Source organism: Stigmatopora argus, chromosome 15 (assembly GCF_051989625.1).
Source record: "Stigmatopora argus isolate UIUO_Sarg chromosome 15, RoL_Sarg_1.0, whole genome shotgun sequence".
Classification (NCBI taxonomy): Eukaryota; Metazoa; Chordata; class Actinopteri; order Syngnathiformes; family Syngnathidae; genus Stigmatopora; species Stigmatopora argus.
Genome location: NC_135401.1, coordinates 9947821 through 9973302, shown reverse-complemented (window position 1 = coordinate 9973302; position 25482 = coordinate 9947821). Strand labels below are relative to the sequence as shown.

The 25482-nt window shown below is 39.2% G+C and overlaps 2 protein-coding genes across 5 annotated transcripts in view; one reads left to right on the top strand and one right to left on the bottom strand.

Moving 5' to 3' along the window:
• Window positions 1-13248, top strand: part of impg1b (interphotoreceptor matrix proteoglycan 1b) — a 33459-nt gene extending 20211 nt beyond the window's left edge. For 2 of the 3 annotated variants that reach the window (XM_077620707.1, XM_077620708.1), the window contains 10 exons: window positions 763-821; window positions 1018-1202; window positions 1274-1636; window positions 1703-3204; window positions 8251-8470; window positions 9533-9743; window positions 9935-10120; window positions 10197-10380; window positions 11248-11331; window positions 12670-13248. In XM_077620707.1, the coding sequence (XP_077476833.1) occupies window positions 763-821; window positions 1018-1202; window positions 1274-1636; window positions 1703-3204; window positions 8251-8470; window positions 9533-9743; window positions 9935-10120; window positions 10197-10380; window positions 11248-11331; window positions 12670-12753 (3078 nt within the window). In that variant the 3' untranslated portion in view covers window positions 12754-13248. Of the gene's footprint in view, window positions 1-762; window positions 822-1017; window positions 1203-1273; window positions 1637-1702; window positions 3205-4072; window positions 4163-8250; window positions 8471-9532; window positions 9744-9934; window positions 10121-10196; window positions 10381-11247; window positions 11332-12669 lie in introns of all 3 variants that reach the window. The other variant, XM_077620706.1, reaches the window with a different exon arrangement.
• A 679-nt stretch (window positions 13249-13927) lies between these two features.
• The window catches only part of LOC144089649 (unconventional myosin-VI-like), a 42428-nt gene continuing 30873 nt past the window's right edge, over window positions 13928-25482 (bottom strand). For both annotated transcript variants that reach the window (XM_077620709.1, XM_077620710.1), the window contains 4 exons: window positions 24671-24774; window positions 21533-21667; window positions 20512-20730; window positions 13928-14536 (listed from right to left, as the gene is read on the bottom strand). In XM_077620709.1, the coding sequence (XP_077476835.1) occupies window positions 14337-14536; window positions 20512-20730; window positions 21533-21667; window positions 24671-24774 (658 nt within the window). In that variant the 3' untranslated portion in view covers window positions 13928-14336. The remainder of the gene's footprint in view (window positions 14537-20511; window positions 20731-21532; window positions 21668-24670; window positions 24775-25482) is intronic.

Here is a 25482-nt window from a genome sequence, read left to right as displayed (position 1 = left end):
TTTGCAACGACTCAAATTCAATTCAACTCAAATTTTCTGTCACAAATGTTCAAGTGTAGAGTTCCCATAGAAATGGTTAGAGGCAAAGATATGGTAATTATTTCATTCATCTTCCATACTGCCCATCCTCGAAAGGGTTGCAGGGGATGCTGGAACCTAACCCAGCTGTCTTCGGGCAAAAGGCAGACTACACCCTAGACTGGTCGCCAGTCAGTTGTAGGGCACAGAAAGAGACAGACAACAACTCACTCTCACAATCACGCTGCCACCGAGTGGAAATTGAACCCAGACTGCCCGCATCAAAGTCAGGCAGAAGAACGACTGCACCATCGCGTGGCTATGGTAATGATTGGTACACATATTAAGATTGGAAGGGCACTGTTTCACTTGTTTGTGCTAGTCTTTAGGGCTGAAAGGCTTTTTAATTGGTGGTGAGTTGGGGTGTAACAGTGGAGGAAGTTGTTAGTCATGAGGAACAGATGATAGAAATCATGGTTTTAGTGAAGATGTAAATCTGGGATTTGTCAATATACTGGGCTAGGGGATATGAAGTGTCTAAGATTTACATATCATATGGTCGAAGCTCAGGAAGGGACCAAGGACCAAAATTTGTGGTAAACGGTGTAGCTATTGCCGAATGACATTGAATCAGTTAATTGTAATGATTTGAATTCATTTAACTGTGTCCAAGACATAATATCAAAGTCATATTGGGCATAATCATATTTATTTTTATATTATTTATGCTTTTTCTTTTGCTAGATGGTTCATGCACTTAAAAAAATTCCAGGATTCAAAGACATCCGTTTGTTGGGATTCAGGTTAGTCTACTATGATTGAAATTATAGTTAAATAGAACAATTATTGCATTTTAAATATCTAACTATTGATACAAAACCAATATATGAACAGAATTGATACACACTTACATTACTGTATGTTTACTTGCTTGCTGCACAACCCATAAGCATTCTGCTACCTCTTCGGCTTTGTGATTTGACTTTTTGTCTTCATCAGCTCGGAGGATGTGACTCTTCATTATGCTGCGGTCTTTGATGGAGACATTGAGCTGAGTGATGATCCAGAGGCTTTAGACTGGCAGGCAAATGTGGATATTCCAAAATTGAGGCATGTGATGTTGAAAGCTTTACAAAAAGAGCCATCACTTCCACTGGACATCCAGAAATTAACCTTTGAAGCTGGTGAGCAAACGTTCACACTATTCAAGCAAAACTGATGAAGAGAAAACGATCAATATTCTTGTTCTTTTCAGTTACCACAGCCTACTCCGATTCAGAGCTCAGCTTGTACACCCCAGGTGTCAAAATCATAGTTGAGGACAGCATTTCAACGTTTCAACCCACCGTAGCAGCAACAGAAAGCACATTTGAAAGTATCAAAATACAACCTCAAACAGATAATTCTGTGCTGTCCTTGGTGACCACACTACCAGAATCCATTTCTGCACCTACCGCTGATGAGAGGCCAATGGGAGCTGCAGTGGAGGAGGCGTCTACAAGTGATCTTTCAGGGGAGATGAGTGACATCATCATGTTAAGTATAACACCAGCAGCCATTCAGGAACCGGGACAGGTGGAGGTCAAGGACCCAAGTGCAACTGAAGTTAACAGTGGAGGTGAGGTTTTAAATTCATAATTTTTCATAGTGTAAACATGCTCTGAAAATATTTTTCTTTTGTAAGAACATGAAGAAGCAAACACAGGAGAGAATGACTTCTTAGATGCGTCCCCAACAAGGTCCCATCAAGTGGTAGTGATCATTGACGAAGCTCACCTTTCTGCCACGGAATCTGAATTATCTCATGAGGATGCCGTTATAAACATGGAAACAGAGCCCAACACGGAGCCAAAACCATCACTCACAAACAAGGGTGATGCTTCCATTGAAGTCACCAATGAAGTATTATTTATTGTCACCAGCAAAGCCCCAATCGAGGCCTCCAGTGTAGCTAACAATGAGGCTCTTAATGAAGTTCCTATTCAGGTATCCACTAAAGTCCTTAATGAAACCCCGAGTGAGGCCTCTAGCATAATTTCAAATGAAGTCTCAAGTGAAATTCCCAGTGACATCCCAACAAAGGTCTCCAGTAAAATACTTACTACTATTGGTGATGTCCCCATCAAGGTCTCCAGTAAAGCCCCCAGTGAAACATTCAGCAAGAGTCCCAGTTTAGTCCACATCTCCAGTGATTTACCTAGTAAATCCCCCACGGAAGTCCCCAAAGCAGTTCCCACCGTTGATCCCAACAAGGTTTCCAGTGAAGCTCCTGGTGTTGTCACCTCTAATGTCCCCAGTAGATCCCCTACCATTGTGCCCAGTTCTGTCTCAGTTGAAGCCCACAGTGAAGCCCCTGGCGATGCATTCAACACAGTCCCTTCAGAGGTCAATAGTGAGGCCCAAACAGAGATCTCCATGGAAGTCTTGCACAATTTCTCCACTCAAACCCCCAGCATGACTCACAATCCAGGTGAAATCTTCAGTGAAGTTCCCAGTGAGTCCCACAGTGAAGCTAGCAGCGTAGTGCCCAGTGAAACCCCAAGCATTGTCCCCAGTGAAACCCCAAGCATTGTCCCCAGTGAAACCCCAAGCATTGTCCCCAGTGAAACCCCAAGCATTGTCCCCAGTGAAACCCCAAGCATTGTCCCCAGTGAAACCCCAAGCATTGTCACCACTGAAGCTATCGGTAAAGTGTCGAGTGACAGTCCAGTTGAAGCCCATGAAGTCTCCGACTTATTCAGCACGAAAGCAGCCAGCATTGTTTCCAATGAAGCCACGGATAAAGTCAGCCAAAACCCTGGTGAAACCCACAGTGACTACCCCAATACAGTCTCCAGTGAGAACGATACAGATGATTCAAATGGAATAACCCCAGCAATGTCAAAACCCCTTTCAGAAAACTCCAACATGCAGGATGATGTGGAGCCCAAACAAGCGAGAACTGAAAGGACTGAGGCTCTAGGGGAGGACAGCGGTAGTGTTGTATACCCTTCAGAGGCTGACGATCACTCCACAGCTGTCCCAGCCTCAAGAAAAGCCAGTACACCCGTAATGGCCGCAGTGCAGCAGAGCAGAGATTTAGTTGTTTTCTTTAGCCTGAGGGTGACGAACATGATGTTTTCTGACGATCTGTTCAACAAGACCTCGCCAGAATATAGATCACTGGAGAATACATTTCTTGAGCTGGTATGTATCCAAGCTTTTGTACTGGACATAATGTTGATACATGCTACCTTTGAGTACTTGGTTTATTAAGCATAACAGTGTAATGAAAATGTTCATTTGCATTTTGATGAAGTAATTTTAACACATTATAGACCTTGTGAGGATGCATTTTGTAGCAAGCCTTGTCATCCCAACTGCCAATTGAAGCAAACATATTGCCATGGTTCATATTCATTTCCTCACATTATGATTTTTATAAAAGTTGTAAAGTGTTACATGGTGTCAAGAAGCAAAGCAAAGGCCAAATTTCTAATTAGGTGTGCTGTTGCCAGAAAATAGTACTTTTCCTAATGAACACTGGACCTCCAGAGGGAGTTAAGGGTACGTAGACTATGCAAAACTCAAGAAATGTGCTGTCTTTAAAAAAATATATTTACATAGTGGCTTCCCTTATTGTTAAGAAAGCCTCATTCTCTTCTACTGTTTTGAAACGGAATGCCAATTGAATCTGGTCCTAAGAGTCAGAAGCTAAAGAAGCCAAGCCAATGAATGTATGTGCTATACACACTAACAAATCTTAAAAAAAAGAAAAATTGTGTGATCATACAATTAGAATGCCTATCCAGGTTTACACAAGTATTGGACATTCCTTAACATGATATTAGAACTTACACACGCTCTAACCCAAGAGGAACAGTGTTCTAATTGGTCCAAATCATTTTGGAACACTACTCAGGTGATTCAGGGTTGCTTTTGTCTTAATTAGAATACAGCTTTCACCTCGATGACTTTAAACCTGTTGTTTTAAGGCCAATATTTAAAGTTGAAGTCAAAGTTTCGAGAAAGAGGTTTGAAAGAAAAAATCTTCAAATAATTGTGTTCCACTCAGACTCAACACTCTGGGCCCAGAAAGCCGCCAAATCCTGGAGCATCCAATAAATCTGGGCCTAAGAGACAGACAACTTTAGCCTCCATACCGGTATTTTTCTTCCATATTGGAACTAGAAGCGCTAACCTTTCAAACTAAACATTTCCTAATGCATCTGTCTTAACTCATTGTAGAAAATTTGAAGGCTAACTAAAACACTTTTCATCATAGATATTGTCACTGTCGCTGCGTGTTTTGCATCGAGCTTTATTTCTTCTTTGTTCCATAAGATATTTCAGGCTAGCACAGCCTAAAGAACGTGCACTTTTTAACAGTATGAAACTGTATTAATTATAAATAGAAGTTTAAATGATAACTATTTCTCCAAACATAGCCAAACCATTTTTTTTATTTGCCTAAGAACTCAAATAGAATGAATATGGATTAGTTTAACATATTATTAAAGCAAAAGATTTTGCCAGAAGTAAAGCAAATTTATGTTTTTGCTTCCCATTCCATTCCAAACCAATGAAATGTGTTTTATGTTTTGTTTTTGTGAGACAATCATCTACAGATTTGTTCAGTGTATCATAACATGGAATTGTAGGGGCCTTATCAATAATACGCACAATAAGTGGAATTTTATATCAATGATAATAACTTCTTATAAAGAGGTACCATTAATAAAATGAAAAAAACTTTTCTCATTAGCTCAGTGCAAATAATAATTTCTAAAACAGTAAGTAAACGATAGTTAAATATAGCATTGATTGCACACCATTTGGAGTCCGTTGCACCTTTCTTTGTTGTACCTCAAATTAACTAAACTTGCCACTCTGTTATTCTCTTTTTTCCTATTCTATTTCTATATATGTTGGTGTATATTTATAAAATTTTACAAATATTCCTACTCAAAAAAATCCATTTTCTGATTTTCATTGTGAGAAATCCTGTAAACATATGGAATATTTTGTTATGGAAAGACGAGGTGCTTTTTGGTACTATAAAATTCTTGTACAAACACATTATTTGAAGAATACAGTGATTATTAGAATAAAACTTTGGAGTGAAGATGCCCATATTACATGTTTTGGAGTGCTACAGGTGCATTGTTTGTTGCTGTTTGTGTTTACAAACCGGCCTACGCGCTGTAGTCTGAATCACAAGACCTTGGTCTGCCTTAGTCATTGTGGAGGTTTGTCATTTGTGGATGCTAAGAAGCTTTCTGTTATTCAGGTCAGTTCCTGCCCTACAGACATACGTACACACACACTATTAAAGGTTTCAAGCTGCTTTGCACCATGTGCAGACATCTGCAGGCATGTTCACACACTCTATCCTGTGTGTGCTTGTGTAGGTATAAAGACAAACATTGTGTAAGTTCCAATTTGAATAAAGGTGAGCAATTTACATTGCTGGAAGTTTGGCGGCTGGTGAAGCATTTGTTGAATGGTCTTGTGAGAGAGGATACATAGCATGTACTGTAGTAACCCGATCTAAAGCGTAAACATCTGTGGGGCAACACAATCCGTTTGGATTGGTGAAATCCGTTTTATTATGGATATCATACAAACCATCCTCTGAAAACCTCTCTGCAGACTCATCATTGGCAAACTATGTGGTGTATTGTGTCAGGTTTAATCTATGATACTATTTTCCCCTTAATTTCCCCTTTTCAACTTTCATACACAGAAGTGTACAAACAAAAAGTCAGTGTCCACATTAACATTAATTCGGTATCTGAGCCTCTTATCCTTCCCGGGGTTGGGGGGTGCTGGAGCTTATCCCAGTCAACAATGGTAGGTAGGCAGGGCAATCCTTGAATTGGTTGCTGGTCAATCACAGATTTTACATATGTAAATATGGCAAATGAATGAACAATCAATCAATTTTCAAAATCTCTACAGTAATATAATATGTTAATATGTAATAATAACAACAGTTTTAGAAATATATAAGGCAAGATACTTAGGCCATGGTAAATGTTTTAAATTAAGCAGGACAAATATTTCTTTTATTCTAGTACATATTTTTTAAAATGAAAATACATTGCTTACAATAATAATTTTTCACATCCTTCATTTATTCATCTTCTGTACCACGTATCCTCGCAAGGGTTGATGAAAGTCAGACTGCACTTTATACTGATTGCCAGTCAGCCGTAGGGTACACAGACAGACAGTCCCTCGCACGCCCAATCATACCACCACCAAGCGGGAATCAATCCCACGCTTGCCCGCACCACCACCAGGCAGCTCTTTTCACGTGCTTATACCAGACAAATATGGATATAATGAATTCAGGTTTGAAAATATAAATTTTTTGACATACAAAAAAAAAAGATCTAAGGAGTGATGGTTAGCTGTCCCTTATTTTTTTTCAGGGTGTTGGTAACCCTACTCTCGATACACTGTCAGTTTACCATTAGCTCTTTGCTGAAAATGAACGGATCCTGTTGACGATGCAGTTTTATTTTCTCACAGAGAACCAAACCTTATCCAGTTTGTCTGACATCACATTATCAAACTGTCAGACAAGTATGATAATTATAATAAGTAAATGTTTAAAAAGAAAAAAAATCACTCCATCTCCAATCTTTACTGGTTGCCCATACAAAGATTTGTGCAGTTCTTTGCATCAGTCCTTGTATTTAGCTTTCTGGAAGCACAAACAATAATATGGCCTGACCTATGAGATGGTAAGTATTTACCGTCTTTAATCAATAACAGCCCATTAGAATAATCCTTTAAATGGGCTTTTTGGAAAAAGAAGAGAAATATTATTTGATAAACTAAAACAGCCCATTTAAATGTTTTTGCCAACCCTTATTAGTGATGATGTTTGACATGTATAAATCCATATACATGAAGCTTCCCTTTTTTTTCCTGAACCCCTCCATTACTGTACTCCTGTACCTACTGGTTTGTGAAGCAACCACTAAAAACTGGACATGGAGGTTGGATGACTAATGGACAATAATGTGATTTTAGAAAAACAGGTTGTTATTCCGTATGACATTTGGCCTTGTGACACCAGAGAAGAGATGTTTCACTAGGAACCAGTAGATACAAGCACTTGTAGTTGCGCTTGCCTAGATTGGACGAGGCTGTAGTGAGGTCTTGTAATAAAACGACCACTTTGAACCTGTGTGGGAGGCTGCTGAGGCACTAATTGTTCTCTAATCCATTGTTCACAGTTAATTTGCTTGGAGACTAATAGTTCAGAATGGTGCCCAAGAAACTCGCCATTTTTGCCGTAGACTATTAGCCGCAGGAAAGTGGCTGTCACTGACGTGTCGGTCGTTGTGAAGTAACCCCGTCAGAAGCGAACTCCTTAAGGCCGTCTTATCTCTCGCTCCACAGCCCATCCAGTTAAAGCCTAATCTCCCCTACTTGGTGTTTACCTTCTTTCGCGATCCGACATGACTCAGCTGGGGGGGTTCAAGCGCGATCAATGCTCATTGATGCGGGGCCATTACTGGTCGGCTGGTTGAATTCCTTCTTTGCTAAATATTGCCATTGTCATCAGTCTGTGGGGCTTTAGGTTTAGGGTTTAATGGTTGTTTTTTCCGCCCCTTTCTCATATTGTAGCCGTAGGCTCAAACCAACGGCTAAAAGTGAAGCTTGCTGTTTGCAGTGCATGTGTATTTGCTTGTTGCCTTTGCATGCAAGTCCTTGATGGATATGCTTGCCTTTTGCTAAGCAGCTGATCCCTCTCCTCGGTATTCCGTGACTACAATTTGCACATTTTATGCCACGTGAACACTAATTTTGCCTTTCTATCTTATTATGCCAAGCACCGTCATGGTGGGATTTCATGCTCATATTAGAATATAATAACAAACTATTCATAGCAAAGTCTCTGTAAAATGCGACCTGAATAATTTCTGGATTGGACGGTGCAATGACAACCTCAACCTCAACACGATTCAAAGTACTAGATCCTCTCGCTGTGGTCTTCTTCTCAGGGGGGACGTGGATGCTGAATGCAACTCGTCTTCCTATGATCAAGACACAATTCCTACCTGCTCTTGTCTTACAAGCTTCAAATCCTGATATTACTGCCTCCTTTTCCACATTCACTTTCTTAAACAACTACTGAACTAAACCAACTTTTATCCGCATTAATATATAATCATCTTTCTACTTTAGCCAGGAGAAACTCAACTAAAACTAATTAGACTAACTCTCTGTCTGCAGCTTTTACCCTACCTCGAGTCAAACCTGACGGGATTCAAGCAACTGGAAATCCTCAACTTCCGTAACGGTAGCGTGGTAGTGAACAGCAGGTTGAAGCTGGAAAAGGAGGTGCCGTACAATGTGACCGAAGCCGTGCACTGCGTACTAGAAGACTTCTGTGGTGCTGCGTCCAGGCGGCTTGACATCGAGATTGATAGCCGCTCTCTAGAGATAGAACAAGGTGAGGTGTCCTTGCTGATAAAATCTCAGCCACACTGCTGGAAAATACATTTTTATTGCATTCTCTCCCTTCTCAAGCAAACGAGAAAAAAAATGGAACAACTCTAAAAAAACAAAAGCTTCCCACATCTCAGCTATTCTTAAAGCTGGAATGTTGGGAGAAGTGAATAGTTTAGAGTAGATGCATCAAGACATGGTATATCTATGAAATGAAATATGTGATTTTAGTATGTGATGCCAAATGCACGGAAGCCCAAGCCCTGAATTTAAGTTAAGGAAATTTGTAATGAAAATTGTACCTTGATGCTTTCTTAACACATTTATGTCCATTCCCCACACATATTGCAGTCTACACTATATCCTTGCTAAAAGTGTCCTATTGTGCTGAAGAATCTCGATGATGAAGAGGAAAAATAAAAAAACAATGCACACAATGCACGTTAAGAAGAAAGTCCACCAATTTTAAATTATTTGTGTCAATCCTGGAAAACTTTTAGTACATTCATCTATGGCCTTGGCATTTACAGACAGTCTAAAGTGCAGTGCAAAAGTAAACTGATAATTACCTCTTCTGGAAAGATAATTACAACAACAACAAAAACAACGGGTAACAAGAATACAATTCACAGACGAGGTTAGAAGTAGATGTGTGGAAAAACAAGACACTTAGATTTATAATTGACTATATTTCTCGCTCTTATTACATGTATGTTCTTCTATTGACATCACATTTGGTGGTGCGGTGTGAATAATAATTTCAAATTTGTTGAGCTTGACTTGTTCTTCTCCAATGAAAGCTTTTGATTTCTAGACTCTAGTCCTTTGCCTTGTTATGTGACAAGGTCAAAGTCCACAGTTGTCCATCTTTAACATACAGCAACTTAAACGTGATGAATCTTGTTTGTGCGTACGAGCTACCGACTGTATATCTTATTAAAAGTCAACACCTTGCTGCTCATTGATCAAAGCGCCCTTTCATTTCTCCTCTCAACCTGGAGATAGCGGTTGGCTGGCGGTGCACGCAGCTCTCATGTTAATGTCGCTCTCCTGTGTTATTCCGTAGCTGACGAAGCGGACCCATGCAAGTTCCTGGCCTGTAATGAGTTTTCACGCTGTGTGGAGAACAGTTGGAACAATGAGGCAGAGTGTCAGTGTGACCCAGGCTACAACGCAGTGGATGGCCTTCACTGTCAGAGCACATGCGAGCTACAGCCAGACTACTGCCTAAATGGAGGCCTGTGTGAAATCATCCCAGGCCATGGAGCCATATGCAGGTACAATTCTGAGTTAATGTATTCCTTGAATGCCACCTGATTGTGTGAAGGTTTACCCGCTTCACTTCGGTGCGGGCAGGCGCGGGCTTCATTCCCCCTGGTGACGATATTAGTAGAGTGATATTCCCTAACATAAAATATTCATCAAGTGAAACATGTTTTCCCAAAATGAGACAATTTCCATGTTCCAGATGTCCCGTAGGCAAATTCTGGCACTACCATGGAGAGCGCTGCAGCGAGCTGGTTTCAATACCACTCGACCCATCGTTAATTATAACCTGCCTCGTGGGAAGCCTCTGCTTTATTTGCGCTATCATCGGCATTTTGGTCTTCATTAACAAGAAGTGCACAGCGACGAGGAAGGCAGTCACCTTAGTGTAAGTTGCTCACTGTTGTTTTGTAATGTAAGATATAACATTAGGCTTTTTAAACATGTTATCCACCTCCAACTAGGCACAGCATTGCTCCCTATGCCTTTGAAAATACTTTGAGGGTGAACCCTGTATATGAGAATGATGATGGCGTCTTAAGCCAAGTGTCCACATTGCCGTGCCCCTCGAGCTCTGCCTCATCCCACTCTCACCAGTCTGAGCAGGAGCTGTATGCCTCAGTTGAAAATTTACATCTCAGTATTGAGGTACAGAGTGCTGAGCAGCACGAGAACTTGAACTAACCTTCATGCTACTAACTGCTCAAGAAGCCGGCCCACTCCTCTAACAAACACATGCTTGTTACATCACATTTAATACTCTCAATTGTTTTCGGTTTTGAAAGAAAAGCTGAGTTCCTGTGTGATGTGCTGATTTCTCAAGGAAAATGTTACATGAAAGTAACCCAGCTTTTTTAGTTAAAAAATATATCCTTTAGCTTACCCCTAAAATTCAAAATTCTAACATCTGAAAGCGAGTTGTGCCTAAACAGTTATAACTGAACACGTTAATGCTTCGCAGAGAGTTAAATGGCCTGAGAGTTCATTTTTTTCATTGATTCAATTTCTGTTCCGCTTAGCCTCACTAGGGTCACATGTTCATTTCAGAAAATCACAAAATGAAGTGCTAATAGAGGAAATAATTAATACAGTCTAATTATGCTTAAGTGTGTTTGATTTTCAAACAGAACTTTCAACAGCAAATTGCCATCCTCATTTGTTGTCATCAGCAATCCTGTTCCTGTTGACTTTCTGACCCGTTTTTGCTGTAGTTTGTCCTTCAATTATTCCATCTTTTAGCTTTACTGTTCATCTGTGAGTAAGGACCCACTATTCCTCCTACAATGTCACAAAACATTCAAATCTGCAGCGCAAAACCCACCAAAGATGACATCTGCCGTGTAGCTATAGCTCTAGGTCAAAATACTTGTTGTACTGTAGCGCTCGTCACTTTTTATTTACTCTCCATCTGCTTACGTGCTCTCCAGGCACCTCTGCTGGCATGAGAAATTAATGAAGCGTGTTGTAAAGCCAGCGGGTGTCCACTTTATGAGAGTGTGTGTGTCTTTACTACAGATCCCCAGAAAACTCTACACCACAAGATCCGAAAAGTTAGTGTCGGAGCTGGTGGACTTCCATCAATGCATCCCACACAATGAGGTAAGAAAAGCACACACTGTAAACCACAAGCTCGGGAATAGTAGAGTACGAATGGGAATTAAAGGGAATCATGATTAAAAAATGTTTTTCTGCCTTCAGGTTAAATATGTACTTTATCTTCAAGAGTGAGTGTAAATATTTCAGCACATTTGCATGAAATATTATGGCGCTACGACACCTGCAAAGAAAAATGTGTCCATGATATAAACCAAATCACAAATAGTTACGTGTTAAGTTGTTTTCTGTACTAACATCGTGCTCAGAACAACGCTAAAATGCTTCAGATCACCTCTAATCACCAAAGTTGTGCATGATGTTGTTGGTTGTTTTGTGCAAAACCTCCACAAAGAGCTACACAAAAAAAGAGACGTTTGTTCCCATTTTGCATCTAAGACACAGCCAATACCTGACATCAATTCTTGTAGTCCCAACCAATATTCCCTCTAATTTTTTGTTTGTCTGGGCAGAAAGACAACCTCCCTGAGCACACTGAGTACCGGTGTGAGCAACATCATCATTGCTCGCTATGGGCACACACCAGTATCACACCTGCCATAAGCAGGTGTATGTCTACTACACATAAATGATTTAGTAATAATAAAATGTAATGATTAATATCTATGAATGGGCGGCCCGGCGGATGAGTGGTTCGCGCGTCGGCCTCACAGCGAAAAAATAAATAAATAAATAAAAAATAATTGGGATTTTATTTTGTGCGCTCCACATGATTTGCTGTGCGCAGAGAAGACGAGAGTAGTGCGCAATTGCGCACACGCGCAGCTTAGAGGGAACATTGGTCCCACCATTTTTTTTTAAATAAATTTTGAGGGGCAGGCCAATTGTCAGGAACATCAATGTTCTCCATGGAATATCTAATACCTTAAAAACTACACATTAAACCATTCTACTGACAGATAGAATGAGCTCCCTCTGATGCTTTGAAAAGTTTTGTTGGACCATATGGCTGGAGAAAATCATAGGGTTTGGTTTATGCAGCAGTACAATAAAGGTCCTGTAAAAGTGGAAGTTGACAATAAATTATTTTATAGGGCCATAAATACGACTTGTTCAAAAATGACTAAAAGAATGCAAAATTCAAATGAATAAGAATATTACTAAGCAAGTGTATTAAGGTTTTCAAAACTGGGTAAAATAGCAGAAACAGCATTTCACCACTAAATTGTTTTCTGTCTTCATTCATCTTCCAACATATTTTTTTATTATGACCTTTAAATGTTAAAATATCTCTAAAATCACAGTGCAACCATGACATTTTAAAAGGAGTGAGGACTTTTTTTCCTTTTTTTTATCTATTGCATCTCTACTTGGTTCTCTTAGACGTGGCGACTACCAAATGAATACAGAGCGTGTTTTCTTCTGTGGACATCAGACAGTGAGGGCGGTGAGGCCACTGTGGTGTGATGGCGCAGTGGAGTCCTGCAGCTAGAGTTGCCACGGCAACAAAGCGAGTGGAGGATCTACGCTTAATTGTATCTTTGATGCCACGCCCCCAAAACACCCCATTGAGTACGTATTAGGTCCTGAACTTTTTAGTGATGAACCTTTCTAGCTAGAGAGAGCGCTATGGATATTCCAACATGTGCAGATTGATGTTGTTTTCATGTGGAATCATATATTTATTATGCATAATGAATTGTAGGAACAGTTCCTGTACAGCTGTTTTCTCCTCACAATGAGGTAAATATCGCTTACAAAGTGACATACTTGGTGTTATGTCACTTGAGACATTTTTATTCGCCTTTGTCACGTTCCAAAAATTAAGGAATGAATGTATTAGCGGACAATAACGTAAAACAGGCACGAGTCTTTCAGCCTCTCTCAGTCAGATCATTCATGTTTGAAAATTATTTTTTGTACACATTTTACTATCAATATAATAAAATGTTTTTCCATTTAGCTCCTTTGCCTTTTTTATGTTGCTATTATGGGGTGTTAAAATATTAGATTTCCTGCTTTGGTAAGCGTTTGGTGCATTATGCACTTTAACAAATGCGTCCCTCTTTCCTTTCAAGCAAAAATGTTTCACTTCAAACTGCCTAAACTACAGCATTTATCAGTCAATAAAACAAATACATCACCTTAAATAAAACATTTTACTCAAATTAGGAGATTTTCTCCCCCAATAGCAGATGCCTTCCTTGTTATACTGTAATTGTAGGAAAATAACAATTCCTCTTTGATAAATAAGCAAAAAACAATCTTTTGGAAATGCCTAAATTGGGGCAATTTTTTTTTTGATGGGATAATTTGTTGTTTACCCTAACTGAGTTATCTCAAACACACTTAATGTTCAAGTTAAAGAACAAGTGCCTGCAGTGAACCTTTAATCGGCTTTAACTCCACTGATCACCATGTATGCGTGCGAGCCTAGGATGAACATCAGGCGTACCTTTGCCTTTCGTTTTAAATGATCTGTACGTTAATCTTATTTGCAGCAATGCTCATTAGGACGTCAAGACCAGTTAGGAGTTGCTTGCCCCCAACTGCTGCGCTACTCACGATTCTTCACACTTTGACTTTAATGGGCTAAGGCGCAACTGGACCGAGCATAATTCATACAATTAAAATATCGCTGTATCGATAATATAATTTATTCTCTAATGTTGCGGTGGAAATACAAAGACAAATGTTTTTGAGCAAGAACAACCAAACAAACACTGCAACGTGAAAAGCCAAAAAAAATCCTCCTGCATATCAAATTAGCCTCGATACAAAAAAAAGATGGTAGAATTAGAATAAATGAAGGTAGCCTTGTGTTTACAGTTTCAAGAAACAGAATACACACATAAACACAGCATGAAAACAAATAAATGTCTTGCTCATTAAGGTTTTAGGCTGGACTTTTTGGTGAGGTGCAAATTTAAGGCCTCTTTAAGGGTGGTGAAGACAACAACTACAAACAACACAACATGAATGGAGATAGGTCACATTGCATCATATATCACATCCTGCTTGCCTTTTGACATGTGTTGCGATGTGCGAGTTCACTTAAGGAGATTCTGCAGCATGGCGGTGGCATAAGTGGGCCGTGCCTGCTTGTTCTCAATGGCTTTCTTCAGGTAATGGATTCCGTCGCAGCGCTCCCAAATTTCCTCAAACTGCCTAGCCAGTATCTCGGCACCCCTCTTCCTAGTCAGACCGGTCTCTTCTAGACTCAGCTCGCACATCTCCATATCATCTTTCCCTGAAATGGCAGACAATCAAAAGGAGAAAATTCCGAATCACATAATAAATCAAAAGTGGAGATAAAGAAAAACGAAAATGTGAATGAGAAAGGAATTTAGTTACGTAGAGATGGATCCTAATACACTGTACTTTGTTGATTGACTCATCTCTGACTCTCTCAACCATCTCCGTTTAAGAACTTCGTTTTCTTTTGCACAATATCATTAAACGTGTGCGTTCTAAATTTGGTGAGGAACAAAGATTCATACTTTTATGCATAATCATAAAATGTTTAAATACACTAACATTCACTATTCTGCTTGTCCAATTGCCTGAACAGGACAGATTCGGATAAAAAAAATAAAGCACAGCATTATTTTCCACACCTATCATCTTCCACAAAATGCCCATATACAGACGCTCCCCTACTTACGAACATTCAACTTACGAACAACGGTACATACGAACATGTCTGCAAATTGCGTTTAAGTCCAAAAATGTTCGCAAGTCCAATTTTGTATTTCGCGCCTTTTTCGGAGTAGTACTTCTTTCCGCCGCTAATACCGACGCCTGGCGCTGTGAGAGCTCAGCTCAACCAGCATCTACCTTCTTCTTCGTTGCAATGCGGAAGTGCGTGAATGTATCTCCAGTGTGCAAAGAACCTTTTTCATTTGTATCATTAAATAGCTCATGCATCCAATATTGAATATGGTTGGTAAAAAGCTAAAGGCTTCTATTGAGGGAGTTGCAAGGAAGAGGCAAGCCATTTCATTTGAAACGAGTGGCAATAATAACGAAGCTTGATGCGCGTGAGAGTGGTGAGCGTTTCACGGGCATTGAATCGTTCGACCGTCAGTACCATTTATAAACAGAAAGATCGAGCAGCAGGACCCAAATATTGAACGTTGCACAAAGTTTGCAAATCAATTGAATGATGCCATACAGTGCTACCGCATCATTTATGATGAAAAAAAGAAGAACTGTGCAAACGTCATTAGGTCGCTTCTTTTGGCCAGTTTCTAAATCTCTCTCTCTCTACAGTACTGTACATATTCTCTCCATTTTATTAAATGTTTTTTTTTTTTCAGTACAAACCAATGCGTGTTACTTATACAAGCCTTAAACATACAAATGCACTTATATAAACCTTCAATATACTTATATCGGCCTTAAACATAAATTATAATACAAAATATAGCACTGAATCAACTTACAAACAAATTCAACTTATGAACAATCGCTCGGAACCAATTGCGTTAAGGCTTTTTTTCTTAAAAAATGACATAGTATTGTAAGGGTTTTTTCTTAAAAAAAACGACATAGTATTGTAAGGCTTTTTTTCGTAAAAAACGACATAGTATAGTAAGGCTTTTTTCTTAAAAAACAACATAGTATAGGCTTTTTTCTTTAAAGACGACATAGTATAGTAAGGCTTATTTTCTTTAAAAACGACACAGTATAGTAAGGCTTTTTTGTCTTTAAAAACGACATAGTATAGTAAGGCTTTTTATTTACAAAAAAGACCACGTATAGTAAGGCTTTTTTCTTAAAAAATGACCATGTATAGTAAGGCTTTTTTGTTTAAAAAAGACCATGTATAGTAAGGCTTTTTTTCTTAAAAAACGACATAGTATAGTATGGCTTTTTTCCCCTAAAAAAACGACATAGTATAGCATGGCTTTTTTTCTTGAAAAACGACATAGTAGAGGAAGGCTTTTTCCCTAAAAAACGACATAGTATAGTATGGCTTTTCCCCCTAAAAAACGACATAGTATAGTATGGCTTTTTTCCTTTAAAAAACGACATAGTATAGTATGGCTTTTTTTCTTAAAAAACGACATAGTATAGTAAGGCTTTTTTTCTTAAAAAACGACATAGTATAGTATGGCTTTCCCCCCCTAAAAAACGACATAGTATAGCATGGCTTTTTTTCTTGAAAAACGACATAGTAGAGGAAGGCTTTCCCCCCTAAAAAACGACATAGTATAATATGGCTTTTTTCCTTTAAAAAACGACATAGTATAGTAAGGCTTTTTTTCCTAAAAAACGACATAGTATAGCATGGCTTTTTTTCTTGAAAAACGACATAGTAGAGGAAGCCTTTTTTTCTTAAAAAACGATATTGTATAGTAAGGCTTCTTTTCTTAAAAAACGACATAGTATCGTAAGGCTTTTTTTCTTTAAAAAATGACATAGCAAGTAAGGCTAAGAGAGTCGGAGAATAAATCTGACTTCTGATTCTTCACCTTCTAGTTGTTGCTGTGGTCCACTGGCAAAATCATTGGGTCAGAACATGAAGTGGGAATCAGGAGTGAGTTCAATTCCACTCATTGCAATTCTCAAATTGTTTATTGAGGTAATGAAAAGGATAAATACAACTTCCAACTTTACTGTGGTGCAGTGGCAAAGACATTGGGTCAGAACTTCAGGTGGACTCAAGTTCAAATCAGAAGTGAGTTTGATTCCACTCTTTGCAATTCTCAAATTGTTTATTGAGGTAATGAAAAGGATAGATATAACTTCCAATCCCATCATTTCAGAAGTCACTGTGGTCCAGTGGCAAAGACAATGGGTCAGAACTTCAGTTGGACTCAAGTTCAAATCAGGAGTGAGTTCAATTCCACTATTTGCAATTCTCAAATTGTTTATTGAGGTAATGAAAAGGATAGATATAACTTCCAATCATATCATTTCAGAAGTCACTGTGGTCCAGTGGCAAAGACAATGGGTCAGAACTTCAGGTGGACTCAAGTTCAAATCAGGAGTGAGTTCAATTCCACTATTTGCAATTCTCAAATTGTTTATTGAGGTAATGAAAAGGATAGATATAACTTCCAATCATCTCATTTCAGAAGTCACTGTGGTCCAGTGGCAAGAACAATGGTTTGAAATTGAAGTTGGACACAAGTTCAAATCTGGAGTGAGTTCAAGTCCACTCTTTGCAAATCTCAAATTGTTTATTGAGGTGATGAAAATGATAAATATAACTTCCAATCATGTCATTTCAGAAGTCACTGTGGTCCAGTGGCTTAGACAATGGGTCAGACAGACCTCAAGTTAGTGGATTTGACTGCCATGTGGGAGATGGGGTTCGAATCCCGCTCTCGTTTGACTAATCACTACACTAGTAGTTCAGTAAATGGGTAATTTTTTTTTCATTCAAATAAAGACTTAGTCATTTTTTTCAGCAAAACAATATTTCCGGTCAGCCTTCGGCTGACCGGAAGACAGTTGGGAGGGGGGGTTCCTGGTGGTGTTCAGCCTTCGGCTGACCGGAAGACAGTTGGGAGGGGGGGTTCCTGGTGGTGTTCGACAGTCGGCCTGCGGCCGACTGCCGACACCATATAGTCGTTGACTGGCGACACCGGGACGTGAACCCTCGACACCCACGTCGCAGGCAGGTGACTTACCCACTACACCACGAGGCGGCCCGCCTATACATGATTGGAAGTTATATTTATCCTTTTCATTACCTAAATAAACAATTTGAGAATTGCAAAGAGTGGAATTGAACTCATTCCTGATTTGAACTTGAGTCCACCTGAAGTTCTGACCCATTGTCTTTGCCACTGGACCACAGTGACTTCTGAAATGATATGATTGGAAGTTATATCTATCCTTTTCATTACCTCAATAAACAATTTGAGAATTGCAAATAGTGGAATTGAACTCACTCCTGATTTGAACTTGAGTCCACCTGAAGTTCTGACCCATTGTCTTTGCCACTGGACCACAGTGACTTCTGAAATGATATGATTGGAAGTTATATCTATCCTTTTCATTACCTCAATAAACAATTTGAGAATTGCAAATAGTGGAATTGAACTCACTCCTGATTTGAACTTGAGTCCAACTGAAGTTCTGACCCATTGTCTTTGCCACTGGACCACAGTGACTTCTGAAATGATGGGATTGGAAGTTATATCTATCCTTTTCATTACCTCAATAAACAATTTGAGAGTTGCAAAGAGTGGAATTGAACTCATTCCTGATTTGAACTTGAGTCCACCTGAAGTTCTGACCCATTGTCTTTGCCACTGGACCACAGTGGCTTCTGAAATGATATGATTGGAAGTTATATCTATCCTTTTCATTACCTCAATAAACAATTTGAGAATTGCAAATAGTGGAATTGAACTCACTCCTGATTTGAACTTGAGTCCACCTGAAGTTCTGACCCATTGTCTTTGCCACTGGACCACAGTGACTTCTGAAATGATGGGATTGGAAGTTATATCTATCCTTTTCATTACCTCAATAAACAATTTGAGAATTGCAAAGAGTGGAATTGAACTCATTCCTGATTTGAACTTGAGTCCACCTGAAATTCTGACCCATTGTCTTTGCCACTGGACCACAGTGGCTTCTGAAATGATATGATTGGAAGTTATATCTATCCTTTTCATTACCTCAATAAACAATTTGAGAATTGCAAATAGTGGAATTGAACTCACTCCTGATTTGAACTTGAGTCCACCTGAAGTTCTGACCCATTGTCTTTGCCACTGGACCACAGTGACTTCTGAAATGATGGGATTGGAAGTTATATCTATCCTTTTCATTACCTCAATAAACAATTTGAGAATTGCAAAGAGTGGAATTGAACTCATTCCTGATTTGAACTTGAGTCCACCTGAAGTTCTGACCCATTGTCTTTGCCACTGGACCACAGTGACTTCTGAAAAGATGTGATTGGAAGTTATATCTATCCTTTTCATTACCTCAATAAACAATTTGAGAATTGCAAAGAGTGGAATTGAACTCATTCCTGATTTGAACTTGAGTCCACCTGAAGTTCTGACCCATTGTCTTTGCCACTGGACCACAGTGACTTCTGAAATGATGTGATTGGAAGTTATATCTATCCTTTTCATTACCTCAATAAACAATTTGAGAATTGCAAAGAGTGGAATTGAACTCATTCCTGATTTGAACTTGAGTCCACCTGAAGTTCTGACCCATTGTCTTTGCCACTGGACCACAGTGACTTCTGAAATGATGTGATTGGAAGTTATATCTATCCTTTTCATTACCTCAATAAACAATTTGAGAATTGCAAAGAGTGGAATTGAACTCATTCCTGATTTGAACTTGAGTCCACCTGAAGTTCTGACCCATTGTCTTTGTCACTGGACCACAGTGACTTCTGAAATGATGTGATTGGAAGTTATATCTATCCTTTTCATTACCTCAATAAACAATTTGAGAATTGCAAAGAGTGGAACTTAACTCAAGTCCACCTGAAGTTCTGACCCATTGTCTTTGCCACTGGACCACAGTGACTTCTGAAATGATGTGATTGGAAGTTATATCTATCCTTTTCATTACCTCAATAAACAATTTTAGAATTGCAAAGAGTGGAATTGAACTCGAGTCCACCTGAAGTTCTGACCCATTGTCTTTGCCACTGGACCACAGTGACTTCTGAAAGTTTCAGTTTCTAATACATAAATCTCTCTCTCTCTCTCTCTCTCTCTCTCTCTCTCTCTCTCTCTCTCTCTCTCCAGTACTATACATATTCTCTCCATTTTATTAAATGTTTTTTTTTTCAGTACAAACCAATGCGTGTTACTTATACAAGCCTTAAACATACAAATGCATTTATATAAACCTTAAATATACTTATATCAGCCTTAAACATAAATTATAATACAAAATATAGCACTGAATCAACTTACAAACAAATTCAACTTATGAACAATCGCTCGGAACCAATTGCGTTCGTAAGTAGGGGAGCGTCTGTACAAGAATTTAATGTGTCCAATGGCGATGCGTTAAAAATACTCTAAACATGGGCATTAAGTTTCAAATAAGACCAGGCCCATGGGCGTCATGGTTTCCTCATAAAGAAGCATTGCCAACTAATGGCCTACCATGGCTCAGATGTTTTCGCTGTTTGACAATGGTTTGCTCAGTACATGATTCTTTTAAAAAATAACATTATTTTCTTGAATACATATCAGATAATACTCTGTAAACACATTCTTGACTGACCTGCCACCAACACTATGGGTCTTTTGTCTGGGTGAAGCTCCATCTGTCGGGCGATCCAGGGCCCATCGAAGTGGGCATACCACCAGCCCTTCTTTTTATTCTGTGGGTCCTTATATTGGTCGGCTGGCCGGATAAAAGGGATGCGGAAGTAGCGCTGTTGCCGATTCATTGACACTTCCTGGTGCTGGGACATCATTGTAGGGGTATGGTTCTGTTGCGCTGTTGAAGAAGCAGAGCCCCGTGGAGCATTTAGTTGAAAATTACTTACTCTAAATTTTCAATTTTTCACATTCTATTTTGTGTATTTTTGTTCTGAAAGGAGATTGGAATTGGAAGACAATCACCCACAAGTTTCCAAAGAGCAAAATAAATAAGAGGCTCAAGTGCTGTTTGCTTTTGCTCAGCATCTGCTTCTGTTAAATTTCATTTTAACTATGGGTGTCGTATAATTAGTTGGATTTTTATGGTTGATTTTTGAAGTTGAATGGAAAAAGTTTATACAAATTATAAATAAAAATAAAATACTGTGAAAATAGTTTCCAGATATGTGCCGATCATCATTAATTTAAACATGAGATATGGAAAAAAAGTAGCATTTTTTTTCAAGGGCATATTTAATATCCTGATTACTTATCAATATAAGCAACCAATAACAATCAATATTTGTTTTGAGAAAAAAGCTAACATATCAGGGGTATGCTGGCAAAATCCAAATCATTTGCAAGCAGCAAGAGCAAAGCATTAAGCTGTCACATTAACGTCTCATGGACCTGACAAAGCATGACTGGCAGTTACTTGTTAATTTAAGATATTTTCCTGCAAACAGTTGGCAGCCACATTTTCTGGCCACTGTATTCTGTTGATTAATTGAATTTTGCCAAGCACTGGATTTCTTTACAGGCAGGCCATTAATCCTTGCCAATAAATGTGAGGTAAGGCACTGAGGAAAATAAAATAATCAAAACCATAGGTATTCACAGACATTGGAATGAGGATAGAGAGATGTAGGTCGTGAACTAACCATAGTCGGTGACAGATTTAGGAGCCCTCTGATCAATTCCGTCATCATTGCGTTTCTTATTCTTGGACTTCCATGCGTGATAGACCTTCAGACGCCGGTGAAACTCCTCTCTGCAGGCCGCCAACAGATCAATGTCTGTCCAAACAAAACATGTCGTTAAACCTACAATACAATTAAGGTATGGATTGTTGTCAATTATTGTGACTGCAGTCTGTGAAAAAGGGTTATGTACTTGAACTTTACATACTCATTACATGTGAGAAGGAGATACAGTAATGTTTAGGCCACTGCAACTTTTGTTGTTGTTGTTGTTGTTGAGATAAACCATTCACAATCTTTTTTAACCATAGAGCAGATTTGCACAAATGATATAATGGTAAAGCCAGTGTGCTAAGAAAAAAAACATTGTCTCTCTAGGCCTCTGTATAAAGGTATATCCAGGAATGTATTAATTTACTATCATTTATTATATTGGCATCGATGGAACAGTTTACATTTCAGAATTCAGATAGTCATCCTTCATTAACTGGGCAAAAGTTTGCCAACGAACGAACAGATGGACAAGCATGACATTCATAGCAATTAAATGGTACACACTCCACTGAGTGACATTTTAAGTTCTATGTGGTCATTAAAGAATTGCTAAAGCAGCAAAGGTAATAGAGCATCTAAAATAATGGGCCATAAAAGTTGTTTAAGGAGTCAATACAATCCAAGCGGAATTTTTAAATCCCTGAAGTATCCAGGTTGATTACCACATAACTGAACCCGATTGGTTAAATGAACTCTTGAGGAGTTGAATGAGTTGCTCAAATTAATTGGCCTTCTAAAAATTACTCTATGTAAACAGCACCTTCAGTATTACATGAAATACTTTTCACAGATTATTCAGAAGCAGTGGCGGTCCGTGAATTTCCTAGCGACGCCTTCAGCTGTCGGAATCAATCCAACCCTCAAAAACTATTTTATGGCTATAAAACCTCTACTGCAGCTACAGATGCGACACATAATTGTTTTGCTGAAAAAAATGACTAAGTCTTTATTTTAATGAAAAAAGGATCATCCATTTACTGAACTACATAGTGTAGTAATCAGTCAAACGACAGCGGGATTCGAACCCCAGCCTCCCACATGGCAGTCAGGTGAACGAACCTCCACGCCACGAATTGGCCACACTTTACTTTGTCATTATTGGAAGGTCTTGACTACAAATATATAGAAACAACTCAGGGAAAATGTTTCCCAACTGGGATTTGAACCCGAGCCTCCCACATGAGAGTCAGATGAGTTAACCTCTACACCACAAATTGGCCACACTTCACTTTGTCATTATTGGAAGGTCTTGACTACAAATATATAGAAACAACTAAGGGAAAATGTTTCCCAACTGGGATTTGAACCCTAGCCTCCCACATGATAGTCAGATGAGTTAACCTCTACACCACAAATTCGCCACGCTTTACTTTGTCATTATTGGAAGGTCTTGACTACAAATATATAGAAACAACTATCAGAAAATGCCATGAAGTGCCCACACTTTACTTTGTCATTATTGGAAAGTCTTGACTACACATATATAGAAATAATTAAGGGAAAATGTTTCCCGACCGGGATTCAAATCCCAGCTGCCCACATGGCAGTCAGGTGAACGAACCTCTACGCCACGAATTGGCCACACTTTACTTTGTCATTATTGGAAGGTCTTGACTACAAATATATAGAAACAACTAAGGGAAAATGTTTCCCAACTGGGATTCAAACCCCAGCCTCCCACATGGCAGTCAGGTGAACAAATCTCTACCCCACAAATTGGCCACATTTTACTTTGTCATTATTGGAAGTTCTTGACTACAAATATATAGAAATAACTAAGGGAAAATGTTTCCCGACCGGGATTCAAACCCCAGCCTCCCACATGGTAGTCAGGTGAACAAATCTCTACGCCACATTTTACTTTGTCATTATTGGAAGGTCTTGACTACAAATATATAGAAATAACTAAGGGAAAATGTCGGGAAAGGGCCGCAGTGGGTGGACGTTTTCGTTCCAACCGGTAAGAGGAAACCTTTCCACCAATCTGGTATCCTAGAAGTGCAATAAGTGGATTGCAGTCAGGTGCTTCTTTTTTCAGCAGAAACCTCATTGGTTAAACTGTTTGTGTTGGATCGGTTGGAACAAAAACCTGCACCCACACCGGCCCTCCAGGACCGGTTTGGAGACCTTTGCTCTACGCCATGAAGTGGCAACACTTCACATTGTCATTATTGGAAAGTCTTGACTACACGGTTGTTTTTATTTAAGGGAAAAATGATTACCCCTCTACACCATGAAGTAGACATACTTAACTTTGTCATTATTGGAAAGTCTTGACTGCAAATATATACGCCTGCGAGAAGGCCTTGGTGTCACAAAATCAAATTCTGATTGGTTAAAGCAACAGTCTTATCGACGCTTGTTTAATGCAACAGAGCCTGCAGAACTGATTGTGAAGGCCTTGAGGCAGATTTCTGACCCTGGCAACAACTAATGGCTGAAATGTGATTGGTTAAATGCTTCAATATGAAAACACACATCTGGAAGCAGTGCAACCAGCGGGAAAGGAAGCTAACAGACAATTTGGAATTATTTCATAAGTATTCATGGACAAAATATAATATATGATTCAGATATTTCTTAGGCCAGCAGCGAAGGCCTTGAAGGCCCTGACGGCACACCACTGTTCAGATGTCCTTGGGATCCCAAAGGAAGTATCTGGGTTGCTTGACTTAACAGTGCTTGCCATATATCGGGCAGCCAGCGGAAAGTCTTTTGATTTTTATACTTGACTGAGTAGAAGTTGGCGCGGAAAGAGTCGGAAGTCCAGAGGTCCGTCATCCTCCAAAATGGTGATAACTTATTTTCTGTGCCACTTTAAAAAAAAAGCCAGTGTAATGAGCATGCAGCAGCTGTGGGAGCACCAACTGATCCGTCCTTTCATTTAATGGGCACAAGATCTTGTCTGTCCACATGCTCAGCACAGCTGCAGGCTGAGCGTTTTTGGCACTTATGCTAGATACTAAAAAAAATACTGAGAGGAATCCACCAAAGTGTAAATAGTATATATATGTACATACAAACAGCCAAGCTGGGTTTCCTTACCACAGGAAGTGTTGATGACATCTCGCAGTTCAGCATATTTCCACTTGCTGAGGTCATACTTTTTCACGCCAGCCGCAGCTTTAGTTGCCTGCACCTGAGGACCCCTGTGGGTAAAGACCATGTGATGATGAATATGCGTGGGACGCATAAAATAATGACAGGGCACAAAAGGGTCACTGTCTGCCAATGTGAAGAGATTATGATGTGAAGCTGTTATTTTGGCACATGCCGTACGTCACATTTCACAAGCTAGAACTATACTCTTAAAAAGCAGCATGAACACCAGCACAGCAAAAATTTGATTCGAAGCACATAAAAGGCACAACTAAAAGAGTATTCAGCCAACCTAGGTTGTTAGTAAGTCATTTTTGAGAGGGAAAGACAATCATAAGTATTGTGAACACACTTCATGTGAAAATACAATAACATCTGTTTATTCTGACTTTTCAAACGTATACTTTCATTTCCAAGCTTGAAATAACAAACTAGACCATTATATTGAAGAAAGAAAAAAAACATTGAGTCTGATGTGTCTATGGACTAAAAAGAACTTGACAAATCCTTGGTGATGTCCCCCATGGTGTTCACTTGACCTCTATTTGCCCCCAACTTTTCACGATTTAGGGCGCCACCATGACAAACCATGTTTTCCACCCTGCACGTGAAGCCCACATATGGGAATTTGTGCAATATCTGAATGCTCGCTAACTTTGAGGCCGATGCCCCAATTAGTTTAAATATTTTATTATTTTAATTTACTAAAATAACACCTTAATACTTAGTTTGGTGAAGCCAGTCCTGCCATTTTGATG